The 26,181-nt window shown below is 54.6% G+C and overlaps 1 protein-coding gene across 2 annotated transcripts; it reads left to right on the top strand.

Moving 5' to 3' along the window:
* The first annotated feature begins 1,730 nt into the window (after positions 1-1,730).
* On the top strand, positions 1,731-17,647 carry TNIP2 (TNFAIP3 interacting protein 2). 2 transcript variants are annotated; one of them, XM_021666995.2, is made up of 6 exons: positions 1,731-2,006; positions 10,617-10,907; positions 13,158-13,247; positions 13,741-13,989; positions 14,176-14,295; positions 16,798-17,647. In XM_021666995.2, exons 1-6 carry the CDS (start codon positions 1,731-1,733, stop codon positions 17,059-17,061), a joined length of 1,290 nt encoding a protein of 429 aa, XP_021522670.2. In that variant the 3' UTR covers positions 17,062-17,647. The 2 variants fall into 2 exon arrangements, with proteins under 2 accessions (XP_021522670.2, XP_012322328.1); XM_012466905.3 differs by lacking the exon at positions 1,731-2,006 and adding an exon at positions 2,901-6,868.
* Positions 17,648-26,181: the final 8,534 nt, after the last annotated feature.

Here is a 26,181-nt window from a genome sequence, read left to right as displayed (position 1 = left end):
GCCTCTAAAGCTCTGGGTCCAGTTTTTTTTCCACCCGTGCCCCAGCCAATCAACAGGCATCATTCATAACCACAGCCACGTGGACTGTGGGTTTGCCATGCGGCCACTGTGCTGGACAAGCGTTTCACGCGCACTCTGTCCTCTAGTCCACACAACAGCCCAACAGGTAGGGTGGGCAGTCGCTCTGCCCTTCCTTCTGCTGAGAGGAAGCCCAGGCTCTGATGGGTAAGAAGGAGCCTTCCACAGCAAAGCCAGGTCTGCGTAGCCCAAGGTCCGCCATAAACACTGGGCTGCCTCTGACTTTGCTTCTAGGCTTGTCTGATTCTACAAGCTTGTGAGTGTTTTCCCAGGCTCAGCCCAAGCTTGGCTGTGGATCACATAAAGGAAGAAAGTCAAGATGCTGCTCCAGGGATGAGCCCGTGGGCAAGTGCACACACAGTGAAGACCCCCGCCCGATCCTGAGCGGGGAAACTTGGAAAGACCCCCCTGTGTGCTTGGGCATCATCGTGGGGAAGACTGGGCTGTGGAAAAACACTATCGTTTGGGAATTTTGGGGAAGAGAAGGGATGGAAAAGCAAGGGTGGGAACGGGCTGGTTTCCTGCTGCCTCTGCTCTAAGAAAAGCATCTAGCAGGAAGGTTGTCCCCAGGCCCATACTTGCCACCTTAGAGAGCAGTGTGCGCAGGTCGGTGGCTCACGCCTGTAATCCCAGCACTTTGGAGGCCAAGGCCGGCAGATGACCTGAGGTCAGGAGTTCAAGACCAGCCTGGCCAACATGGTGAAACCCCATCTCTACTAATAATACAAAAATATTAGCCAGGCGTGGTGGCGGGCGCCTGTAATCCCAGCTACTTGGGAGGCTGAAGCACAAAAATCGGTTAAACCCGGGAGGCTGAGGTTGCAGTGAGTGAGCGGAGATTGTGCCATTAGACTCCAGCCTGGGTGACAAGAGCAAAATTCCGTCTCAAAAAAAGGAAGAAAGAAAAAAGAAAGTGGTGTGCGGGGCAAGGGGTTGGAACTCTCTCTGGACTCAGTGTCCCCATATGATGGAAAGCATGCCACGTGCTTGGTGCGCTGCCAGCTCAGCTCCTCGGGCTTCTGCTGCTCCTGTGGCCACAAGGCCTACAGCCTCGCGGGGTATTCAGACACACACTCAGCTCTAACAAGTAGGGGTTGTCTTTGAGCCCTCCTTTCCATCAGAGGCTGCTGAATCCCCAAACTCCGACCGTGGGCTGAGTTCGACTCTCCAACAACTCCTCAGACGCGGGTGTTTAGGGCCACTGGAATAAGCCCAGCATCAGCTGGGATGTGGACAGCCTGGGAGGCCGGGCCGACTCTCGGGGGCGGGTGCGAACGGCAGAGGCGGGGCCGGGCTGTCGGCGGTGGGCGGGGCGGAGGCGGGCTGTCTGCCGTGGGGCGGGACTGCGCGGGGGAGGGCGGGGCCGGGCTCTCGGGGATGGGCGGGGCGGGGCCGGGAAGGGGTGGGGCGGGCTGCCGTGGGGCGGGGCTGCGCGGGGGAGGGCGGGGCCGGGCTCTCGGCGGTGGGCGAGGCGGGGCCGGAAAGGGGTGGGGCGGGCTGCCGTGGGGCGGGGCTGCGCGGGGAAGGGCGGGGCCGGGCTGTCGGGGGTGGGCGGGGAGCACCGGGGAAAGTTCCGGGAAGGGCGGCAGTCGGCGGGGCCTGGGCGTGGAAGTTTCCGGCGGCCGCGCGGCCTCCCGGGCAGGCCCACAGCCATGTCCGGGGACCCGGGGTCGGGCGGCTGGGAGGGGGGCCCGCGCGCAGCCGCCACGCTCTGCGGCCTGTACCACGAGGCGGGGCAGCGGCTGCGGCGCCTGCAGGACCAGCTGGCCGCCCGCGACGCCCTCATCGCGCGCCTTCGCGCCCGCCTCGCCGCGCTGGAGGGGGACGCCGCGCCGTCCCTGGTGGACGCGCTGCTGGAGCAGGTGTCGCACTTCCGGGAGCAGCTGCGGCGGCAGGAGGGCGGCGCCGCAGAGGCCCAGATGCGCCAGGTGCGAGGGCGGGCACCAGAGCGGGTTGCGGGCGCGAGAGTGCGCGTGGCGGCCGGGTCCTGGGGGTGAGGGGACTCTGGGAGGTGAGGGAGTGCCGGGTCCTGGGTGGGTGAGGGGGCCCCGGGTCCAAGGGCTTGAGGGAGCACCAGGTCCTGGGGGTGAGGAGGCACTGGGTTCTGGGGTTTGAGGGGCGCCCGGTCCTGAGGGGTCGAGGGGGCACCGGGTCCTGGGGGTCGAGGGGGCACCGGGTCCTGGTGGTCGAGGGGACACCGGGTCCTGGGGGTCGAGGGGGCACCGGGTCCTGGGGGTCGAGGGGGCACCGGGTCCTGGGGGTCGAGGGGGCTCCGGGTCCTGGGGGTCGAGGGGACACCGGGTCCTGGGGGTCGAGGGGACACCGGGTCCTGGGGGTCGAGGGGACACCGGGTCCTGGGGGTCGAGGGGGCACCGGGTCCTGGGGGTTGAGGGGGCTCCGGGTCCTGGGTGAGTGAGTTCTCCATCCTGCAGGTGGAAGGGCCCTGGTGGGTGGGAGGCCCTGGTGGGTGAGGAAGTGCTGGGTCCTGGGGCAGAGAGGGGGCACTGGATCCTGGGAGTGATAGGGCAACAGGTCCTGGTGGGTGAGGGGACCCTGGGTCCTAGGGGAGAGAGGGGGCACCAGGTCCTGAGGGGGGTAAGGGGACGCCACGGGCTGAGGTGTGCTTGGTCCTGGAGGGTGAAGGGGTGCCGGGTCCTGGGGGGTTTGAGGGGGCACCAAATCCTGGAGGAGGTGAGGAGGCTCTATCCTGGGGTGTGAGGGTGCAGGGTTCTGAAGGGGATAAGGAAAGGCTGGATCCTGGGGTGCTGGGAGGGCACTGGGTTCTGGGCGGGGTGGTGAGGAGGCACTGGGTTCTGGGGAGGGGGTTGGTGCGATTCTTGGTGTGTGTGTATAGTGTGTGTTCAGGTTGGTTCTTACCGGTGTTTTGAGGTGCATGTGTGGGAACACATTCCGAGGGGTGTGTATGCTGTGTGTGTGGTGTGTGTGTCTGTCTTGGGTCCAAGATCAGTGTACTCATGTTGTGTTCTAGAGTCCCTTCCAGCCCTCACCCATGCCTGTGTCTTTCACTAGTGGCACCTCATCTCTATGCTGGGCCCCTGTGTCTGATCATGGACACAAATGCTAGGCTGGGCGCAGTGGCTCACACCTGCAATCCCAGCACTTTGGGAGGCAAGGCGGGTGGACTGCCTGAGCTCAGGAGTTCGAGACAAGCCTGAGCAACATGGCAAAACCCTGTCTCTACAAAAATTACAAAAAATTAGCCGGGCATGGTGGTGCGTGCCTGTGCTCCCAGCACTAGAGAGGCTGAGGTGGGAGGATCACTTGAGCCTGGGAGGCAGAGGTTGCATTGAGCCACGATGGCACCTCTGCACTCCAACCTGGGTGACAAGAGACCTCGTCTGAAAAAATGGAATTAAAAATAGGCACAAATCCTCAATTTCTTCTCTTCGTCCTCGTCAGCGATGTTCATGTCTGTTTTTGATGATGCGCCATGAGCACCAGAGCAGCAGCACGAGTAACAGTTCTTGTGTGTGACCGTATTTGCAAGGATCTGAAACATTTGGGTGCGCTCTGGCATCTTTTATTCCATTGGACTCATGGCTATTATCCTGGTGTTCCTGCAAAGGCAGTCGCCTGTGAAAGATAGCTTTTGTTTCCAGGGTTGCCCCCAGCGCCTGACTTTAGAAAAAGAAAGCAATTTTGAATAGCTGAAAAACAAACAGCCACTGTAACCCCGTGGTGCAAGGTGACTGGTGTTAAACTCTTGGCATCCTCTTCCTGCTTTTCCTCTGCGCATGGGTGCGTGCCCGTTTGGCATGGGTGCGCTCCTGTGTGTATGCAGATCTACTTAATATTAGGTTGTCAGTATGTACATCATTTAAAACACGTCCAGCAGACAGATGACTCCCCTTCTCCACTCTCTCCCTCATTCTGGAAGGTAGATCCTGACTAGAGCGAGGGAAGTTTAGAGGTCCCCTGGTCTGCACCAACAGGTTTTGGTGTTGTGGACACCAGGAGCCACAGAGGAGTACAGACCAAGGACCCGGAGGGACACTCTGAACTCATCTCCAGAACGTTGGTGGGACAGTTAGAGGATGCAGGGACCTCACGCCCAGAGCAGTATACTTGCAGTCTGGTGGCCATTGGTGTTCAGCTCACATGTCCCCCGTGTCCCGTGTATATGGCCGCTGACCAAGCAGCTTATTGCCGCTGCCTCGTAGCCTCAGATGGAATTAGTTCTGTGGTCCAGCATGACTGGTCCTGGTCCTGTCTTCCCAACATGTAAGCATGTAGGTTTTGTTTGGGATTTTTATTTTTATTTTTTTTAGACAGGGTCTCTGTCACCAAGGCTGGAGTGGCACAAACACTGCTCACTGCGGCCTCAACCTTCTGGGCTCAATTGATCCTCCTGACTCAGCCTTCCATATAGCTGGGACCACAGGAGTGTGCCATCACACCGGCCAATTTATTTCTTTGCAGAGACGGGATCTTGCTGTGTTGCCCAGGCTGGTCTAGAACTCCTGGCTTCAAGTGATCCTCCTGCCTTGACCTCCCAAAGTGCTGGGATTACAGGCATGCACCACCATGCCCAGGGTGGGGTTTTTAATTATTTAAGGAACATTTTAATGATTTAGTTTAGTTTAGTTTTTTAAGAGACAAGATCTTGCTCTGTGACACTGCCACCAAGGCTGGAATGCGGTGGCGCCTCATAGCTCACTGTAGCCTTGAACTCCTGTGCTCAAGCAGTCCTCCCGTCACAGCCTCCCGAGAGGCCTCCACAGGACTATAAGCCACCACACCTGCCTAACTTTTTAAGTTTTTGTAGCAATGGAGGGGGGGTCTCATCATGTTGCCTAGGCTGGTTTCGAACTCCTGGCCTCTAGCGATCCTCCTGCCTCAAACCTCCCAAAGTGCTGAGATTATAGGCATGAGCCACTGCGCCTGACCTTATCTGGTATCTTATGCAATTACATATTGCTCATCCCATCATTCAGTCCGAGGTCGACCACAGAACCTGTGGAAGAATGGAGAGGTTTATCATCTCCTATAGGCTCTAGGTTCACTGAGGTGCAGGGCAGAGTTAAAGCCATGGGAGGAAGCAAGCTGTCGGGAGGTTGTGCTCATCTGTGGCCATGTCAGAGAGCCCATTAGGAGCAGGAACCTTGGACCAGTAGGGACTGAGGGCTCCCAGAGAGAATGCCGAGGCTCAAGGTGTGGAGGAGCTGACCAGTGCCTCTAGGACCAAGCAGTGGTCAGTGTGTGACGGGGCAAGATCAGGCCAGCGAATTGTGGTCCTCACTGCAGCCACAGTTGGACGTGAGACCTTACCTCGTCTGTAACACAAGGCCCGAATGGGTAACTTTGCGAAGCCCCTCCAGTGAATGCTTTCTGGAATAATGGCACCAATTCACTGTGCGGCCTGTTACTGCTCAACCCGCTCCCGTCGCCGCTCTGGGGACCGGCTTCACGGGCTCTGCCTGGTCCTGGCGTACCAGCCGCCCTCCCTTCCAGCTTACCTTAGCTTAGCTTTGCTTGCTTGCTCGGCTGTTTTCTTTCCTTTTCCTTTTCTTTTCTTCTGTTCTCTTTTCTTCTTTCCTTCCTTGTTTCTTCTCTTCTTTCCTCTCCTCTGCTCTTTCTGACCCTTGGGCTCAAGTGATCCTTCTGCCTTGGCCTCCCAAAATGCTGGGAAAACAGGCTTGGGCCGCCATGCTCAGCCTCTGCCAGCTTATCTTCCCCTGTTCTGCCACGCTGTGTGTGGAGAGGCATAGGGTGCACCCTACACAATAGGTTGCGTTCGTTTTTGTCCTTTTTTTTTTTTGAGACAGAGTCTCGCTGTTGCCCAGGCCAGAGTGCAATGGCACAATCTCAGCTCACTGCAAACTCTGCCTCGTGGGTTCACACAATTCTCCTGCCTCAGGCTCCCAAGTAGCTGGGATTACAGGTGCCCGCCGCCACACCTGGCTAATTGTTGTATTTTTAATAGAGACAGTGTTTCATCATGTTGGCCAGGCTGGTCTAGAACTCCTGACCTCAGGTGATCCGCCCACCTCAGCCTCCCAAAGTGCTGGGATTACAGGCGTGAGCCACTGTGCCCGGCTGTCCTTACCCTTCGCCTTGCTCCCCCTCCAGAGAGGAAGAGTCTTGCTCCCTCATCACTGCGTCCACAGGGCACATCTTAACTGCTCAGTACATGCTGTCAGGACTCGGTGAACTGGCCTTTCTTATAGTTTCTGTTTGTTCCTGTCCTCTCCTAGTTCCATCAGCTCCTGGTGTAGGAACAGCTGTGAGCTGGGCTGTAGCCTCCACCCGGGCACTCTATAAGGGCTGCCTGGGAAGCGGGAGAAAAGGGGCTGTACTGGGCTAATGCATGTCCCCAAAGTTCTTGTCCACCTGGGGCTTGTGAATGTTGGCCTGATTTGGAAATAGAGGCTTTGCAGATGTAATACATGAAAATGAGGTCATACTGGATTCATATGGGTAATTATTAGAAGGGTGCCAGTCACTAATCCACCTCCTTCAATCTGAGGTCAACCACGGGACCTGTGGAAGAATGGAGAGGTTTGTCACCTGTAGGTCCCGCGTTCACTAAGGTGGCAGTGCAGAGTTATTTTCATTTATTACATCCGCAATGTATAACAAAGGCCACGTGAAGACACGGAGAAGAAGGTCGTGTGAAGACAGAGGCAGATATCGGGGGATGTGGTTCGCCAGCCGCGGAATGCCGGCCACTGCCAGAGGTGGAAAGGACAAGGAAGCATTCTTTCCTAGATTCCCGGGAGGGGCAAGGCCCTGCTGACACCTGGGCTTTGGACTTCTGGCTTCCAGAACGGTGAGAGAATGTATTTCTGTTATTTAAGCCACCAAGTTTGTGGTGCTTTGTTACAGCGGCCTTGTAGGCCAAGAGGTCACTGTGCCGTTTTTTTTTTTTTTTTTGAGACGGAGTCTTACTCAGCCGCCCAGGCTGGAGTACAATGGCACACTCTCACCTCACCGCAACCTCTGCCTCTCAGGTTCAAGAGATTCTCCAGCCTCAGCCTCCCGAGTAGCTGAGATTACAGGTGCACGCCACCAAGTCCGGCTCATTTTTTTTGTATTTTTAGTAGAGATGGGGTTTCTCCATGTTGGCCAGGCTGGTATTGAACCCCTGACCTCAGGTGATCCACTGGCCTCAGCCTCCCAAAGTGCTGGGATTACAGGCGTGAGCCACCCCGCCCGGCCTGTGCCTCTTATTTTTAAGGCCAGTCCACAAGACTATTAATAGAGCTCTTTACACTTGTGTTCTGAGCATGGAGCTGTGGGCTGTGGGTCCCAGCGACAGGCTTTCGTGAGAGATGTCAGCCCAGTCGCTGGCTAGTCTGTTGCAGCCGTGCGTGTGAAGCCGCAGCTCCACACATGCCCTGCTTTCTGACCACAGCGGTCGAGGTGCTGTTGTGTCCCAGGAACGGCCACTAACTGGACACGGCACTCAGGCAGATAAACCAGCACAAATCTCTGCCACTTCAGAGCCAGCGACAAACGCCAAAAGCCCAGGGGCTGGAGGGGTCTTGGGGCCCTCATGCTGCTGAGGGGAGATGGGCGGAGCAGACCTTTGCAGGGCTGGGCCGCCCCCATGGGTCGCGCATAGAGCCCGGGTTCTGATGTGTCTCTGTGTGGCCCAGTCTTACTCTCATTTACTGGGCATCTGTGGGGGGCTGGGCTCAGTGTCGAGTCCGAGGGTGTGGAGGCAAGAGAGTGCCACGCCCGTGGGATCCAGGAGCCACGGACACGGAACAGATCGTTTGTTCCTCTTACTGTCTGCATTTGACCAGTGCAGGAAGGAGGCTCTGAAAGCACATTTTACCTGGGCACAGTGACTCCTGCTGAGACAGGAGGAGGATTGCTTGAGGTCAGGAGTTCAAGACCAGCCTGGGTAACATAGTGAGACCCTGTCTCTATTTAAAAAAAACAAATTGGGTTTTTTGCCCGAAGTCCTTTATCCCTGAGGAGGGTCTCACTGCCACCCAGGCTAGAGCACAGCCTTGATGTCAAAGAGAGACCCTGTCTTTAAAAATCAGTCAATAAAAACAAGAAAAATAATAATCAGGGTTCCTGTAGTAATACAGGTTAGTATTTTGTTCTGTTGTGATGAGAACATTCTAGGTTCCTGGTCTGTCCCTTCTCACCTCAAGTACCAGAGACAGAGGCTGGACCCTTCTGTGCCACTTCCGGGGAGAGCTTGGGCTCCTCCCTGGCTTTTCTGAAACCGTTTCTTCCCTTGTAGGATGGACTAGTTGAGCCTGCTTCACTTCCCTCATAGACCTTTTGGAAGATTCTTTGAAAATATATAGAAAGCACAAATTTAAGGCCAGGTATTACAAAATTGTCAGGTCAGATGTGATGGCTCATCCTGTAATCCCAGTGCTTTGGGAGGTTGAGGCAGGCGGATCACTCAGTCCAGGACCAGCCTGGGCAACATGGTGAAACCTTGTCTCTACAAAAAAGACAACAATTAGTCGGGCACAGTGGCATGCACTCAGAGTCCAGCTACTTAGGGGGCTGAGGCAAGAGGCTCACTTAAGCCTGGGAGGTGGAGGCTACAGTGAGCCATGATGGCACCACTGCACTCCAGCCTGGGTGACAGGGCAAGACCCTGTCTCAAAAACAGAAATGTAATTTTAAGAACCTTTTTAATTATTATTATTATTATTTGAGACGGAGTCTCACTCTATTGCCCAGGCTGGAGTGCTGTGGTGCAATCTTGGCTCACTGCAACCTCTGCCTCCCAGGTTCAAGCGATTCTCCTGCCTCAGCCTCCCGAGTACCTGGGACTACAGGCATGCGCCACCACGCCCGGCTAATTTTTTGTATTTTTAGTAGAAACAGCGTTTCACTGTGTTGGCCAGATGGCCTCAATCTCCTGGCCTCATGATCTGCCCGCCTTAGCCTCCCAAGGTGTTGGGATTACAGGTGTAAGCCGCTGCACCCGGCCTTTTAATTCTTTAAGAAGTAATTAGGGTTGGGTGTGTTAATTTCCTAGAGCTGCTGTAACAAAGTATCACAAACTGGGGGACTTCAAGCAACAGAAATGTAATCTTTCACAGTTCTATTGGCCAGAAGCCGAAACCACGGCATTGGCTCTGAAGGCGCTGGGGAGGGACCCTTCCCTGCCTCGTTGGCTCTGAGGGCGCCGGGGAGGGACCCTTCCCTGCCTCGTTGGCTCTGAGGGCGCCGGGGAGGGACCCTTCCCTGCCTCGTTGGCTCTGAGGGTGCCGGGGAGGGACCCTTCCCTGCCTCTTTGACGTTCCTGTGGCAGCCGGCAAGGCTTGGTGTTCCTCGGCTTTTGTATCCACAAGAAATCACTCATGTCTTTGTTGTCACATGGCCTTCTTCTCTGTGTGTCTGTTCAGACGGGCATCTTTTAATGAGGACACCAGTCCCATCCGAATCCGGTTTGTCCTCAGCTTAACTAATTACATCTGCAGATACCCTATTTCTAAATAAGGCTCCGTTCCCAGATCCTGGGGGTTTCGCTGTGGGCATCTTTTCGGAGTACCCACTACAGTAAAGTCCTATCAAAACAGTGCTTGGAATTGGCACTTTGATAATTTGATGATAACTGGGTATGGTGGCTCGAGCCTGTAGTCCCAGCTATTCAGGAGGCTGAGGTGGGAGGATTGCCTGAGCCCAGGAGTTTAAGACCAGCCTGGGCTATATATAGCGAGACCCTCATCAAAAAAAAAAAAAACGTTTTGATTTTACAGAATCTAAAATTATGAACTTGCTTGTGAAAATAGAATATGGCAGGGCATGGTGGCTCATGGCTGTAATCCCAGCACATTGGGAAGCCAAGGCGGGTGGATTGCTTGAGCCCAGGAGTTCGAGACCAGCCTGAGTATCAATCACAGCAAAACCCTGACTACAAAATATAAAAAAGTTAGCCAGGCACGGTGGCACATGCCTGTAGTCCCAGCTACTCAGGTTAGGATGGAGAGTCACTTGAGCCTGGGGAGGTCAGGGCTGCAGTGAGCCACAGTTGTGCTACTGCACTCTAGCCTGGGTGACAGTAAGACCCTGCCTAAAAAAAAAGAAAAGAAAAGAAAAAGAAAAAAGGTCTGGTGAGGTGGCTCATACCTGTAATCCCAACACTTTGGGAGGCCGAGGCAGACAGATCATCTGAGGTCAGGAGTTCCAGACCAGCCTGGCCAACATGGTGGAACCCGTCTCTACTAAAAATACAAAAATTAGCTGTGTGTGTTGGCAAACACATGTAGTCCCAGCTACTCGGGAGGCTGAGGCAGGAGAACTGCTTGAACTAGGGAGGTGAATGTTGCAGTGCACTCCAGCATGGGCAACGGAATGAGACTGTCTCAAAAAAAAAAAAAAAAAAAAAAGATTTTAAGATGAAGTTTTAGAACAGAACGTTGTAGCCCGAAAAACTCCAGAATTAACTGTTAGTTCCAGCGTCTGACTTCTGAATGAGTGTGTTTGTTGTCTAGTGATAGGGCGTCCATGCCAGGTTTCCTTCTGCTTTCTGAGCATCTGCTCTTGACTTTGGTTCTTCTAATTCAGTCAACTGTGCTTTTAAATCCTCCACTTAGGAAATTGAGAGGCTTACTGAGCGACTGGAAGAAAAAGAGGGGGAGATGCAGCAGCTGCTGAGCCAGCCACAGCATGAGCGAGAGAAGGAGGTCGTCCTGCTGCGGAGGAGCCTGGCGGAGGGGGAGCGGGCCCGGGCCGCCAGTGACGTTCTGTGCCGCTCCTTGGCCAACGAGACCCATCAGCTGCGGAGGACGCTGACCGCCACCGCCCACATGTGTCAGCATCTGGCCAAGTGTCTGGATGAGCGACAGCATGCACAGAGGAGCGTGGGGGACAGAAGTCCTGACGAGGTAGGCCGCAGTGCAAGCGAGTGGTGGTGAAGAGCCTGTACGCTGGCGGCCATCGCCCACAGGCTCCTGATCACAGGGGTCGGGGTGGGGGGCGCCCCGGAGCCCTCTCGCGTTCTCAGTAAGGAGAGTCAGCTGACTCGGCAAAACTCGCTCATCCAAGGGTTTCTTTTAAAATGATGGAACGTGCAAAATGTGATAGGAAAGCAGGCGGCCACCTCACCGCCCCCACAGCAGGCCTGTAGCTGGCCCTGCACCCCGGCGGGTGATGGCACTTGGGTTTCATGTGCCTCAGCTGAGGGTGAGGAGGAAGAGCTGGGGGTGGCAGAGCTGCCCGGGAGTGCAGTCACCTCCTCCTCATCTGAGGACATTGAAGCACAGCCAGGTATACTGCTGGGGACCAGGAGCGCCTCCAAGTTCCACACCCATAACTCCTGGAAGGACTGCGTACCCGCCTTCTGCAGGCTCAGCGTGTCTGCGTGGACCCAGGCACAGCCAGAACCGCCGTCTGCACAGCTGGCTTTAGGCGTGTCCTTGCTAGCAGCACAGCCTCCCACCAGCTTAGAGGCCTGGCTCAGGGCCGCAGCCTCCTCATCGTCAAAGCCAGGACCAGGGCACAGCGGCACCAAGTGACAGTGAGGGCCAAAGAAGGGTCCACTGGACCTCCAGGATGGGCCGGGTCTGGGCGGTAGCTCTGTGTGGGTCCAGTGGGAGAGAGGGACTATGGGAGTTCCAGCAGCAGGAGAATCCAGGGAGCCCCTAGGTGGAAGGGTAGGGGAGTGGTGAGCCCGAGGCCTCTGTGTGCCGAGTGCCATGGGCCACTGCGAGCCAGGCACCCTCCATCTTGCTGGTGGTTGTGGTGGTCTGTGTGGCAGGCAGGGAAATAGAGGCACCCCGTGCACATCTCACCCAGACTGAGGCCACATTGCACTCACACTGCGGGGCGTAGGGCCTCTCGCTCGGGTCCTTTCTAGGCAGTTCTCTGAGGCAGCACCAAGGTTCATGCGGAAACACAAGCTCTGGGATGTTCTGGGCAGACAGGACATCCCATCGCCATCAGCAGCTTCACGGAAGTGGCCGGCGGGGAGAAGCTTGGTCTAAGAACTGCCCGCCTCAGCTGGGTGGATTCCAGGCAGGGGACCTCAGAGAGAACACAGCTGCATTCAGAAGCCAGAGGAAAAGTGCCGTCTGGGCGGAGGCAGGGTGTTCTGTCTGACTTTCAGTCACCGTGTCATTTCCCTCTGGGGATTTGAAAGGAGCCACACGCAGGGCTGAGCCTCAGCACAGTCTCTAAAGAAGTGTCACTTCTCAGCCTGAGCTCAGCTGAGTCACCCGGGGCTTCCCGGTGTAGGCTGGGTTAGGACACGGACTTCCTTTTGTCATTCAGGGGAATCTCAAACATGATGTCACTGAGACGCAGTCGGAATTCTAGGGCACACATGGGCTTCATGAGACTTTCCATTTAGCGCTGTGGTGGTTGGTGGGGCTCGGTTTGGGTTGTGGCTTCCGTGATTGAAACTCCTGACCCTGCATGGGGCAGAGGTTAGATTGCCGGGTCCAGAGTCCCCTGGTTGAACCTGACTGTCTGCAGGCAGGACACTGTCATGGGCTCCAAAGGAGGTCAGCCGGGTGCATGGCCAGGCCCACCCTGGGCGGCTGGCGCCCCCTCTGGAGATTCTCTGGTTTACAGTGAGGTTCAGCTTCCTGCCTTCCCTGCTGTCTGTGATAATGGCAAATGTCTGGCAGTGAGAAGACTTTGCTATGTCTGGTGTGCCAACCCCTGTAGACATTATGGCTTTAGAATATTTACATTCCAAGTATTTAGAAGACAAACAGCTGGCCGGGCGTGGTGGCTCACGCCTGTAATCCAAGCACTTTGGAGGCCAAGGCAGGCGGATCACCTGAGGTCGGGAGTTCCAAACCAGCCTGACCAACATGATGAAACCCCGTCTAAAAAAATAATAATAATAAATAAAAGACAAACAGCTGAAACTGGCAGGTAGGTTGGGATGAGGACAGTGTCACAGGTGACGTGGCCCGAAGACGCTCGGTCTGGGCTGTGGCCTGGGCCTGGTGGGGTGGGCGTGGGCAGGGAGGAGGTGGCCCCTTGTCCCCGCTGTGCTTCTCTGCCAAAGGAACGTCACTACCTGCTGCATTGGGGGATGCAGTGCGACTCTGGCCTTAGTCTCTGGGTCTGGCTTTGTCCCCTCTTGCTGTGTGTGATATGTCTTCTCTCTGACCCTTGTCATGCAGTCAGAACATACAGGCGGGCCCAGCTCTGTCCAGAGTGTTATTGAAAAGTTACAGGAAGAAAACCGACTGCTGAAACAGAAGGTGACTCACGTGAGTATCTTTCACGCTTCGTTTGGGAGGAACACGTGCCTTCGAACTGTGAGTGGGCTCTTTCCTCGGCTGAGGCCCAGAGGTTGCCCCCACCTTCTGGCCACTATGGCTTGACACACACAGTCCCCAGAGACTGCACTTTTTTTTGCCTAAAATGATGTACAGGACGTGTTCTGTCCATCTCCATCCCCCTAAAATTAACTCATGTCAGTGAAGGAAACGCGGGAGTCGCCAGCAGGAGGCACCTTTTCTAACAGAAAAGTCACACCGAGTCCACTTCAGTTTCTGCCGGTTGGGTACGGGCGTCATCCCAGTGCCTCAGGATTCTCCAGTGGGCTGAGCATCTGCCTCTACAGAACAGGGAGGGGAGCTTCCATTTAAGAGGAAACTCTCACTCTGCGAATCCCCGCTAGGAGGTAGTTCACGCTGGGCGCCGGCCTGAGCAGCGCCGTCAGCTGCCTTCGCCGTGAGCTTTCCTGCTCCACCTCCACAGGTTGAAGACCTCAATGCCAAGTGGCAGCGCTACGACGCCAGCAGGGACGAATACGTGAGGGGGCTCCATGCCCAGCTCAGGGGGCTGCAGATCCCCCATGAGCCCGAGCTGATGAGGAGGGAGATCTCCCGGCTCAACCGGCAGTTGGAAGAGAGAATAAGCAGCTGTGCGGAAGTGAAGCAGGAGCTGGCGGCCTCGAGGATGGCGCGGGACGCGGCGCTGGAGCGGGTGCAGATGCTGGAGCAGCAGGTGTCTGCCCCCGGGCTCGGGGTGGCACTGACCGATGTCTGCCAGCCGGTGGTGGCCAAAATCATGGGACAGGCTGGGCTGAAGGCTTGGTGGCCCTGAGTGGGCGGTGGTCATGGTGTCGGGGGAGAGGCCAGGTGGAGACTTCCTCCTTCCTTGAGCAGAAATGTGTGTCTTGGCTCTCTTCAGATTCTCGCCTACAAGGATGACTTCATGTCAGAAAGGGCCGATCGGGAACGGGCTCAAAGCAGGATTCAGGAACTGGAGGAAAAAGTCACCTCTTTGCTGCACCAGGTGTCCTGGAGACAGGTAAGGTGTCAGGGTGTTCTTCTTGCTTAGGTTTGGTGTTTTTGTTTTTCTTCTCATGAATTTAGAGCCTTTCTGTGTCTGCCAAGGCCCTGATGTGCTGGTGATGAGGGTTGTGGTGAGCCCTTCCTGCTCTGGGAAGAGCCACTTGCCTAAGACCTGGGGCGTGGTCATGGAAAGCCTCCCTGTCGCACTGTGTTTAGTTGTGGAGGAGGCTGGCATGGCGGCCTGTGTGAGCAGAGGTGGCTGTCGCAGGGCCTGTCCTGCGTCCCTGTCCATCACTGCCATGCAGTCAGAGAGCATGTCCCTGGCCTCAGAGTGTGAGCTCCATACATGTCCTGTCTGTGAGGCAGGAGCTCCGCTTACCCTATCACACAGATATGATGGCCCTGGGTGTCCAGGAACCTGCCCCAGCTCAGGCTGGCACATGGAGCTGGGCCTTGCTGGCCAGAGGCCCCTCACCCCACCCCTGGGCTCAGTGCTGTTCCTGCCATGGGGATGCCTTGAGGAGGCCTGGTGTGGATAGGAAGTGATGGAGCTCCTCACTGTGTGAGCCGCGGCCTCTTCCCTTCTCCTCACTGACTTGTGCTCTGCAGAAATCCCGACGTTTGTTAGCTCCTTATCAAGTGTCTGACACACGTCTGGCCATGGAGTAAGTCCGGGGCCCCACTCCAAGACCTTCCTCCCCGACACAGACCGAAAGGTAGTGGCGCCCCTGAGAGTCGACACGCCCCGGGCGGGAGCTGAGGACGCCAAGCTGAGCTGCCCCTTGTGGCAGGGTGTGGACCCTGGGCTGAGGGCCAGCCCCACTGCCCTGTTCTGAGCAGCCACTGGGCCTCTGTGGCTTCTGCTTCTCCTTCTGCACGAAGGGCACAGGGGAGTCATGGTGGGTGCCTCTTCTACACACCCTTGGACTAAGTTTGCAGCGAGGGCTGGACACAGGCAGCCGTTTGTAGTCGTGCATGAAGGAGGAGGAAGCTGGTGGGGGACTGTCTTCCCCGCTTAGTCCGCAGGCTGACAGGGAGGCGCTGGAGGCTTCACCAGCCACAGCGGGCCCTGCCTTAAGCCCCTGCCCGGGCCTGCGGCCTTCTTGGCCTCACAGAATGGAGTGTGTCTGGGTGGTTCCCCATCCCCCAATTTCAGATTCTCCTAAGTCGCTGGGACAGCAGGCCTGGGACAGGGATTCTTCAGCATGTCCCTGGGGCAGGAATGGGAGCATCTTGCTACAGAATACATGTGGGTTTTCCTGGGGTTTGGTTTTGCCTGTGGGTTTTTGGGGCTCCGTGAATTTGAGGAAGCCGTGATGTGGACTGAGGGGTCACTAATGGTACAATCATGAGGATGGGCTCAGGCAGCCTCTCAAAGATTTCAGACCAGAGGAGCTGGTTCCTGACCTGCAGGCCCAGATTCTTCGCCCCAAGGGTAAAATTTCTGGTGGGGCCTCGAGACTTTGTACTAAGTGGCCTCTGTGTCCCTTTCAGCAGTAGCCTGGGGCCCCTGGAGTGTTGCTCAGTTCCTAGGTGGCACACCCGGGGACATGGTGCTGAAGGCTTGGGTGATAAGCTGTAGTCCCACTGGGGAAAAGCCACATTCAGGGCCGGGCACGGTGGCTTATGCCTGTAATCCCAGCACTTTGGGAGGCCAAGGCGGGTGGATCACGAGGTCAAGAGATCGAGACCATCCTGGTCAACATGGTGAAACCCCGTCTCTACTAAAAATACAAAAAATTAGCTGGGCATGGTGGCGCGTGCCTGTAATCCCAGCTACTCAGGAGACTGAGGCAGGAGAATTGCCTGAACCCAGGAGGCGGAGGTTGCAGTGAGCCGAGATCGCGCCATTGCACTCTAGCCTGGGTAACAAGAGCGAAACTCCGACTCAAAAAAAAAAAAAAAGCCACATTCAGACAGGACGTGGAAGCCCAAGGCCCGCTGGAATGGCGTTCCCAGATGAGCAGTGAGGGCTGCAGGCTGCAGTGCTTCAGGACAGACGTTTGGAGAACGTGTGCTAAGCTGTGCCAAGTGGTGGGGCCCAGCCAGGGACACCTCCTGCTGCTACTGAGGGACTCCCTAGACCCCAGAGTGCTCAGCGCCCCCAGGCCCCACAGAGGAGATGCACAGTGGAGTGGGACTGTTTGCCCAGCTCCCCGCCCTGGGCTCTGCCGCCTCCACGCTGTGGTGGTATGTGGGCCACATCGTCAGGGCCACCTTCTCAGTCGGGTCTCCTGGGGCCGATGGGGCCGACAGAACAGGGCTTCCACCAAGGGGTTGGGGAGTGGATCCCGCTAGGGCCTGTTTCTTCATGAGCGCGTGAGGGAGCATGTGCGTGATCTCTTCAGTCATTCACTGAGCGCCCCTTTGTCTGGGCTCTGGGGTACAGCAGGAAGCCACGTGAGGGATTGCAGTTCCAATCAGGGACAGATGCAGCAGCTCTAACTGCTGGAACCTGAGAGCCGGCTTTGCGACCTTCAGCACAGCCCATGTAAATAGACCCTTGCCTTTTCTGCAGGATTCTCAAGAGCCAGACGCCTGCCGGACTCATGCTGGGAGCAAAACTGCCAAATACTTGGCCAGCGATGCATTGGCGCTTATGGTGCCACGTGGCTCGACGCCTGGGACTGGGTCCCAGCAGTTGGAACCCCCTGCAGAAGACAGGCATCCTGGCGCAGCGCAGAAAGGCCAGGGGGACCTTCAGTGCCCTCACTGCCTTCAGGGCTTCAGTGACGAGCAAGGTGAGGAGCTCCTCAGGCACGTGGCCGAGTGCTGCCAGTGACTGCGACTCACCGTGCCCTTGCGGCCCCCGGCCCGGCACAGCTGCCCTCAGGGACAGGGCGGTGCTCTCAGATGCCGTGGGTTGGCTCTTCTGAGATCCAAGGCCCCCAGAATGTGTGTGGGGTACTGTGATCGTTCACTTTGGTCCCCCTTTGGCTGTGGAACAGGCTGGGTCACAGGGAACTGCCGGTGAGGCTGGAGGCTGGAGGCGGAGATGGGGTCAGGAACGTCTGCAGAGGGAGGGCCCAGTCTTGTGTCTCCGTCAGCTGAAGCCAGAGCGATCTGATGCTGGCGTGCCAGCCCTCCCCCAGCCTGCACCTGGGAATGCCACGGCTTGCCAGAAAGGGGTGGCTGCCTGTGGGAGCCCCATCCTCTTCTACGGGATGAGGTGTCTCCTCTGCCTGGAACCAGGAGGTTTGTCACATGGCGTATCGCGGCTGTGCATCACACTGGGGGCCCACCTGCCATCGCAGAGCCACGTGTCTACGCTGCAAAACAGCGTCGAAGAGCACTTGTCGCGTACCCAGAACCTAAAGCACACTTACTTTATGCACCTATTTTTATAATAAATGTTCTTGCCACTGTGACTGCTCTGAGAATTATTTGTGTTGGGAGCTGGGTAGCAGGGACTGAGCAGTATTTTCAGCAGGAGTTAGAGCAGCTGGCATGGGAAAAAAATACTCCTGCCGTTTGCCTTATGCCAGGGTACCAAGACAACGGGGTCAGTGGGAGGCTGGCTGTGTTAGGGTTCTCTAGAGGGACAGACTCAGGGAATATATATATATAGGAGTGAAGATTTCCCCCCACTGCTGTCCTTCAGGGACGTCCTAGAAAGGGGCTGTGGCGCTGTAGCTGTCCACTTTATAGACATAAGGGGAGTTGTTTATTAACTTACACGATCACAAGGTCCTGTTCGCAGACTGAGGAGCAAGGCGAGCCAGTCCCAGTCCCAAAACTGAAGAATGTGGAGTCTGACGTTCGAGGGCGGGAAGCATGTAGCACAGGAGCAGGATGTCGGCTGGGAGGCCAGGCCCGTCTCTCTTCTCACGATTTTCTGCCTGCTTTATCTTCTAGCTGCGCTGGCAGCTGATGAGATGGTGCCCAGCAGATTCAGGGTGGGGCTGCCTTCCCAGCCCACTGCACAGACACACCCAGGACCAATACTTGGTTTCCTTCGATCCGATCAAGTTGACAGTATTAACCATCCCGAGTCCACTTGTCAGCTTGAACCCATACACAGCTCCTGAGCGCATACGCAATCGTCAAAGAAAGACAGTAATGAGGTCATAATCAACACCTAACATAATACAGCTCTCCTTCATACGACCAGAAACGCACCAATCCCCAACGCCGATGCCGTCACATAAAGGCGACTGCTTAAATGCTGATGTGAAGTCAATAAATCTTACATCACAGGAGAAGGAGAAGGGAAAGAAAATGATTTTTTAGCACAGGCGTAAACGTGCACAACCATTTTTAACAAAAGGAGGAGGAAATGCTCATGGCAACTGCAGGCCTGGTTTCTGCAGCTGGTCACGTGGTCGTAGCTGGTGACGACTACCTTCTCCCACCCATTCTGCGTTCTTTGCCTTCAGCAAGCTCCTCAGCAGGTCGTGGTTATTTTCCTGGTGGAGCCGCCCAAACCTTCATTCCCGAAGGGTCTGGCCCATCTGTGGTCCTGCCTGGATGGGGCTGCCGCAGTTTCCCATTGCCTTACTCACAGGGCACCGTAATGCTGAGGCGCCCTAAGGGTCTCCTGTCTTCCATGCATACTCTTCCCTACCTCCCTTGTGGGGTAGTAGACTGATTTCATCTTGATAGTCCGGGTCGATCACCCCGGCCAACACTGTAACCCCCTTAGCCTGTAGACTTAAAGGAAGGAGGAGCCCAAAGTGTCCAGGTGGCAATCTTCCAGCTCAATGGAATCGTGTCTCCCGGTGGCAGCGTTCCTCCCTCTGGAACGAAGACCTCTAGGCCAGCAGAACGTAATGTCGTGGGAACAGGAAGCAAAAATGTTGCCAGTGGGCCCCAGGGGTGATGGCCAGTGGTGCCACTGCCACTTCCACCCCTTGATTCCTGGACCCGTGAATCCTGGCCGTGGGAGAAACAGTAGCATATATTGGACACTGATCGAGAGCATACCCGGCCTTCCGGAGAACTTTGCCCTAGTTGTCACTGTAATTGTGACTTCCAAAGGCCATTCCGCCATTCTATCCAGATGCTTCAGGATGGTGGGGGACATGGTAAGCGCAGTGAATTCCAGGAGCGTGAGCCCACTGCCACACCTCGTTAGCTGTAGGGCAAGTGCCTTGGTCAGAGGCAATGCTGTGAGGAATACCATGACGGTGGATGAGGCGTGCCGTGAGTCCGCGGATGGTAGTCTTGGCAGAAGCACTGGGTGCAGGATAGGCAAACCCATAAACAGAGTAAGTGTCTAGTCCAGTGAGGACAAACCTCTGCCCTTTCCATGATGGAAGAAGTTCAGTATAATCAACCTGCCTCCAGGTCGCCGGCTGATCACCCTGAGGAAGGGCCATACTGAGGGCTCAGTGTTGGTCTCTGCTGCTGGCAAATTGGGCACTCAGCAGTGGCTGTAGCCAGGTCAGCCTTGGTGAGTGGAGGTCCATGTTGCTGAGCCCATGCGTAACCTCCATCCCTGCCATCGTGGCCACTTTGTTCATGGGCCCACTGGGCGATGACAGGGGAGGCTGGGGAGAGAGGCTGAGTGGTGTCCACAGAACAGGTCATCCTACCCACTTGATTATTAAAATCCTCCTCTGCTGAGGTCACCCATTGGTGAGCACCCACATGGGATACAAATACCTTCGCAGTTTTTGACCTCTCAGAGAGGTCCATCTGCATACCTCTTCCCCAGATTTCTTTGTTACCAATTTTTCCAATCTTGCTTTTTCCAAGTCCCTGACCATCCAGCCAAACCATTGTCTACAGCCCATGAATCAGTGAATAATCGCACATCTGGCCATTTTTCCCTCCATGCAATGTGCACAGCCAGGTGCACTGCTCCAAGTTCTGCCCACTGGGAAGATTTCCCTTCACCGCTGCCCCTCAGGTACGTCCTAGAAAGGGGCTGTGGTGCTGCAGCTGTCCACTTTCGGGTGATGCCTGCACGTCGTGCAGAACCGTCTGTGAACCAGGCCCTCGTCTTCTCTTCCTCTGTCAACTGATCACAGGGAACTCCTCATGAGGCTGTCAGTGCAGGCTGGGGGAGCGAAGGCAGGTGGCAGGAGTGGAGACCATGGGCGTTTGAGCCACCTCCTCATGTCACTTACTTGTGCCTTCAGGACCTGCTGGAACCTGATCACGTGTATACCACTTCCATTTGATGACGGAATGCTGCTGTGCACAACCCACTTTATGGCTGGATGGGTCAGAAAGCACTCAGTTCGTGACAGGCGGTTAAGGTCGCATGGTGACTTGATGACCTAGAGTCAGACGTTCAGTTTTCACCAAAGCCCAGTAACAGGCCAAGAGAGTAGTTATCTGCAGAAGACGTCAGGGCCTCGCTCCAAAACCCTAGAGGCCTCCTCTGTGATTCTCCTATGGGGGCTGCCAAAGGCTCCACACGGCATCCCTATCTGCACTGACACCTCAAGCACCATTGGCTCTGCTGGGCCACGTGGCCCAAGTGTCAGGGCAGCCCGCAGAGCAGCCTGGGCCTGGTGCAGAGCCTTCTCCTGTGCTGGACCCCACTCAAAACTGGCAGCCCTTCCAGTCACTCGATATATGTGCCAGAGTAACACACGCAAATGAGGAACGTGTTGCCTCCAAAATCCGAACAGGCCCACTCGACATTGTGTCTCCTGGATTGTAGCAGGGGCCAAATGCGCAACTTCCTTCACCTTGGAAGGAATATGTTGACAGGCCCCACACCACTGGACCCCTAGAAATTTTACTGACATAGAAGGTCCCTGAATTATTTTTTTCTTTTGAGATGGAGTCTTGCTCTATTGCCCAGGCTAGAGTGTAGTGGCTTGATCTCAGCTCACTGCAACCTCTGCCTTCTGGGTTCAAGAGATTCTTCTGCCTCAGCCTCCCGAGTAGCTGGGATTACAGGCACATGCCATGACACCTGGCTAATTTCTGTATTTTTAGTAGAGATGGGGCTTTCACTATGTTGGCCAGGCTGGTCTTGAACTCCTGACCTCGTGATCTGCCTGCGTGCTGGGATTACAGGCGTGAGCCTCTGCACCCAGCCTGGTCCCTGAATTTTTGTTGGATTTATTTCCTATCCTCTGGCGCCAAATGGTCTCACCAGTAAGTCCAGTGTGTTTGCTACTTCTTGCTCACTGGATCCAGTCAGCATAAAGTCATCAATGTGACGGACCAGTGTGATATCTTTCAGAAGCGAAAAGTGATCAAGGTCTCTCTGAATAAGATTATGACACAAAGCCGGAGAGTTTATATGCTGTCCCTGAGGTAGGACAGTAAAAGTGTATTGCTGGCCTTGCCAGCTGAAGACAGATTGCTTCTGTGGGCCCTATGGACAGGAACGGAGAAGAGGCATTGGCCAAGTCAGTGGCTGCACACCAGGTACCAGGAGATGTGTTAATCTGCTCAAGCAATGAAACCACATCTGGCACAGCAGCTGCAGTTGGAGTCACCACTTGGTTAAGCTTACGATAATCCACTGTCATTCTCCAAGATCCGTCTGTCTTCTGCACAGGCCAAATGGGAGAGTTGAGTGGGGACGTGGTGGGAATCACCACCCCTGCGTCTTTCAAGTCACAGGGAGAGGATGTTGCCACTACTGGGGATGGGGAAGCTGTTTCTTCTGGTAGAAAAGTTTCATCAGCGTTTACAAGCTCCCTATTCCCAGCTTCATCAGGGTCCTCCCACACGTCCCCATTGCAAGTTGCAGGGCCCATCCTGTTCCAGTCAACGCTCTCACTCTAACAGTGGGCACCTGTGAGGCTGCGCGTGCACCCTTCACTGCAGGTCAGCCGCTTGCATGATAAGACCTTGTGTCTGTTTTCCCCAATTTCGGCTCTTTCTTTATAGGAAATAAGACTCTTGGCTGGGCACAGTGGCTCGTGCCTGTAATCCCAGAACTTTGGGAGGCTAAGGTGGGCAGATCACCTGAGGTCAGGAGTTCAAGATCAACCTCGCCAACACGGTAAAACCCCATCTCTACTAATAATACAAAAATTAGCTGGGCATAGTGGTGCACACCTGTAATCCCAGCTACTCTGGAGGCTGAAGCAGGAGAATTGCTTGAACCTGGTAGGCGGAGGTTGCAGTAAGCCAAGATAAAGCCATTGTACTCTAGCCTGGGAGCCTGGGTGATAAGAGAAAAACTCCATCTCAAAAAAAAAAAAAAAAAAAAAAAAAAATTACTCTCCCTCGGCAGTCTTAGCAGATTTGAGGCTCAGTATCTGCTTCTGAAGCCAGGCGTCAGAACCCCTGAGTTCATCATTTTCTTTCACCACTTTGTCCTCTGAACTGAGGAGAAACCACCAGCTTCATTATGTTACTTGGTTCTCCACACGTGGCCAAAGGTGTCATGTAGAGCCACTAAACTCCTTGCCTCTCAAGAGCGGTGACTCAGGAGTGTCAAACACATTCATCTTGCATAACTCTCCTAACAGTTTCTCCAAGGACCATCAGTGTTCTCCAGACCCTTCAAAGTAGAGTCCTTAGCACTTTGGGGTCTAATCATATTAAGCAGCCAACTCCAGAAACCCCAAAACCGATGAAAGAACTCCCTCCTTAACATTCTGTTCCTCTCGAACCACTCCTGGTACCAAGCTCTGTGTTAGTCAGGGTTCTCTAGAGGGACAGAACTAATGGAATAGATAGATAGATATGAAGGGGAATTTATTAAGTATCACCTCACAATCACAAGGTCCCACAATAGGCCATCTGCAAGCTGAGGGGCAAAGAGAGCCAGTTCTAGTTCCAAAATGGAAGAACTTGGAGTCTGATGCTCGAGGGCGGGAATGTTCGAGGCTGGTCTCCCTCTTCACATTTTTCCGCCTGCTCATATTCCAGCCTCACTGGCAGCTGATTGGATTGCACCCACCAGATTCAGGGTGGGTCTGCCTTCCCAGACCATTGACTCAAATGTTACTCTCCTGTGGAAACACGCTCACAGACACACCCAGGATCAACACTTTGTTTCCTTCAGTCCAGTCACGTTGACACTCAGGGTTAACCGTCATACTGGCCAGCCCTGCCTTCAGGCTGCGTGGGCAGGAGGCTGCCTTAGGATTTGCAGAGATGGAGGACTTTCATTTTAGGCTTTTTACTTTTAGCAGCCTCACAGGCCAGGTAAATACCCGAAGCCCTGACCTTTAGGCTACACGGAGAAATTCTAGGGGCATAGGCACCGAGGTTTACTTATAGGTGAGGACCTGACATTTGAATGAAGTGAGCACTGGGGAGAGGGCATCCTTTGTCAGGAATAAGACATTGAGTTTGGAACTTCATTGCTACCCACATTCTCCCAAGTGGTGGGTTGTAACAGGATCGAGGCAGAGGCCGTTGGGCAGAGATGGGGCTGGGAGTTACTCAGAGCACTAGGCGCCCACCCAGGGCTCCGCCTTGCCTGGTTTGGCCCTAGCCCAGGACATGATGGAAAGGGGTGGGATGAGGTGGGAGGAGGAAGCAGGCAGCTGCTGAGAGCATGCCAGGACTCTGCAAAGAGAAGGCTGCCTGCAGAGTGCCTGTCAGGGGTCAGGGCGATTGGTGCGACTGGGCAGGAAGTGTGTGCTGCTTGCCGGAAGACTGTGGGTGTTATGCTAAGTTTGCTGTGTATTAACTTATTTAATACTTGCAACAATTACGGGAGATAAGTACAGTATTTTTATTATCTCCCATGTAAGTGAGGAAGATGAGGCACAGAGGGGTTAAGTCACTTGCCCAGAGTCACACAGCAGCTAAGTGACAGAGCTGGAATTAGAGCCCAAGTTGTCTGGCTCCTGAACCCGTGTCTGTTCTTCCTCTACACGTGTAGCAGCTGCCGTGGTCAACACGAAGTGCAACACGGGAGCCTCCAGGCCTCTGCACGGGCTGCGCTTCTTGCTGGGACAGCCTCTCAAGTCCTCCTCAAGTTCTAGTTCAGGTGTTACCTCTGTTGTGTGAGTCCCCCCATGCACCCCTCTTTCCTGGGAACCCAACTGGAAGAAATCTAGTCCGTGTGGCATGGGGTGAGTAAAACTGGCAGAGGCCGGGCGCAGAGGCTCACGCCTGTAATCCCAGCACTTTGGGAGGCTGAGGCAGGCGGATCATGAGGTCAGGAGTTTGAGACCAGCCTGACCAACATGGTGAAAGCCTGTCTCTACTAAAAGTGTTAAAAAAATTAGCCAGGTGTGGTGCTGGGTGCCTGTAATCCTAGCTACTCGGGAGGCTGAGACAGGGGAATTGCTTGAACCAGGGAGGTGGAGGTTGCAGTGAGCTGAGATGACGCCATTGTAATCCAGCCTGGGTGACAGAGCAAGACTCCATCTCTAAATAAACAAATAAATAAGTAAATAAAACTCTAGCAGAAAGCCTCAGTCGTATGGACCTGAGGAGTGGGGAGGAGTTTGAGGCCACCTGAGCACTTGTAATAGAGGATGGGGACATGCCAGAGGGGAGGAAGCCATAGAAAGGGGAGCCCCCAAATCCCTGGCCGACTCCGAACTATGGCTGCTTACGGCAAGCCTTGGAGGAGGCTGAGGAAAGGGTAACAGCTGGAAAGCAGGAAGAGCTGAGCAGAGATTTTCAGTGACTATTCATTACAGGGGGACGAAGTCTGGCCCTCAATGTTAGAGGGGCTGGGTAAACACCGCAGGTTTTCCTCTGAAACCCTGGAAGGGTCACATCTTAGGAGTGAAGTCACCCTGCTCAGCCGGGCGCGGTGGCTCATGCCTGTAAATCCAGCACTTTGGGAGGCTGAGGCCGGTGGATCACGAGGTCAGGAGGTCGAGATCAGCCTGACCAAGATGGTGAAACCCTATCTCTACTAAAAATACAAAAATTAGCTGGGTGTGTGCCCTGTAGTCCCAGCTACTCAGGAGGCTGAGGTGGGACAATCACTTGAACCTGTGAGGCTGAGGTTGCAGTGAGCCGAGATCATGCCACTGTGCTCCAGCCTGGGTGACAGAGCGAGACCCTGTATTTAAATATATACATACATATATGTATAAAATTATATATATAATCATAACATTATATATAATTTTATACATTCTATAGCCAGTGTGGTTGCGGGTGCCACATTTATTCTATATGTATAAAATTATATATATAACCACAAAATTATATATAATTTTATATAATCATATTTAATTACTTTATGTAATTATAAGGTAATTATATAATTATACCAACATAAGGTATCCATCACCTCGAGCGTTTATTATTTCATTGGGTTACATTCTGATTATACTCTTTTAGTTACTTTTAAATGTACAATAAATTATTGCTGACTGTAATCACCCCATTGTGCTATTGAATACTAGATCCTTTTTTTTCTTTTTTTTTGGAGACAGGGTCTGGCTCTGTTGCTCAAGCTGGAATGCAGTGGTGCGATCTCAGCTCACTGCAACCTCCACCTCCCAGGCTCAGGTGATCCTCCCACCTCAGCCTCTCAATTAGTTGGGATTCCAGGCAAGAGCCACCATAACTGGCTAAGTTTTGTGTTTTTTTGTAGAGATGGGGTTTCACCATGTTGTTCAGGCTGGTCTCAAACTCCTGGGCTCAAGCAGTCCTCCCACTTTGGCCTCCCAAAATGCTGGGATTACAGGCATGAGCCACTGCACCCAGCCTATTCATTCTATCTAACTGTATTTTTCTACCCATTAACCATCCCCACTTCCTGCCCCTACTTCTGTTCCCAGCCTCTGGTGACTATCATTCCATTCCATTCTCTGCCTCCATGAGTTCAAATTGTTTTAATTTTTAGCTCCTACAAATGAGAGCATGTGAAGTTTGTCTTTCTGTGCCTGGCTTATTTCACTTAATATAGTGTCCTCCAGCGCCACCCGTCTTATCGCTCATGACAGGATCTCATTCATTTTTTTTTTTTTTTTGAGATGGAGTCTTGCTCTGTTGACAGGCAGAAGCACAGTGGCGCAATCTCAGCTCATTGCAACCTCTGCCTCCTGGGTTCAAGTGATCT

This window comes from Aotus nancymaae, unplaced genomic scaffold (assembly GCF_030222135.1).
Source record: "Aotus nancymaae isolate 86718 unplaced genomic scaffold, 86718_ANA_hifiasm-v0.15.2.pri h1tg000006l, whole genome shotgun sequence".
Classification (NCBI taxonomy): Eukaryota; Metazoa; Chordata; class Mammalia; order Primates; family Aotidae; genus Aotus; species Aotus nancymaae.
Note: the sequence above shows the minus strand (reverse complement) of the source record. Positions and strands in the feature narration are given on the sequence as shown.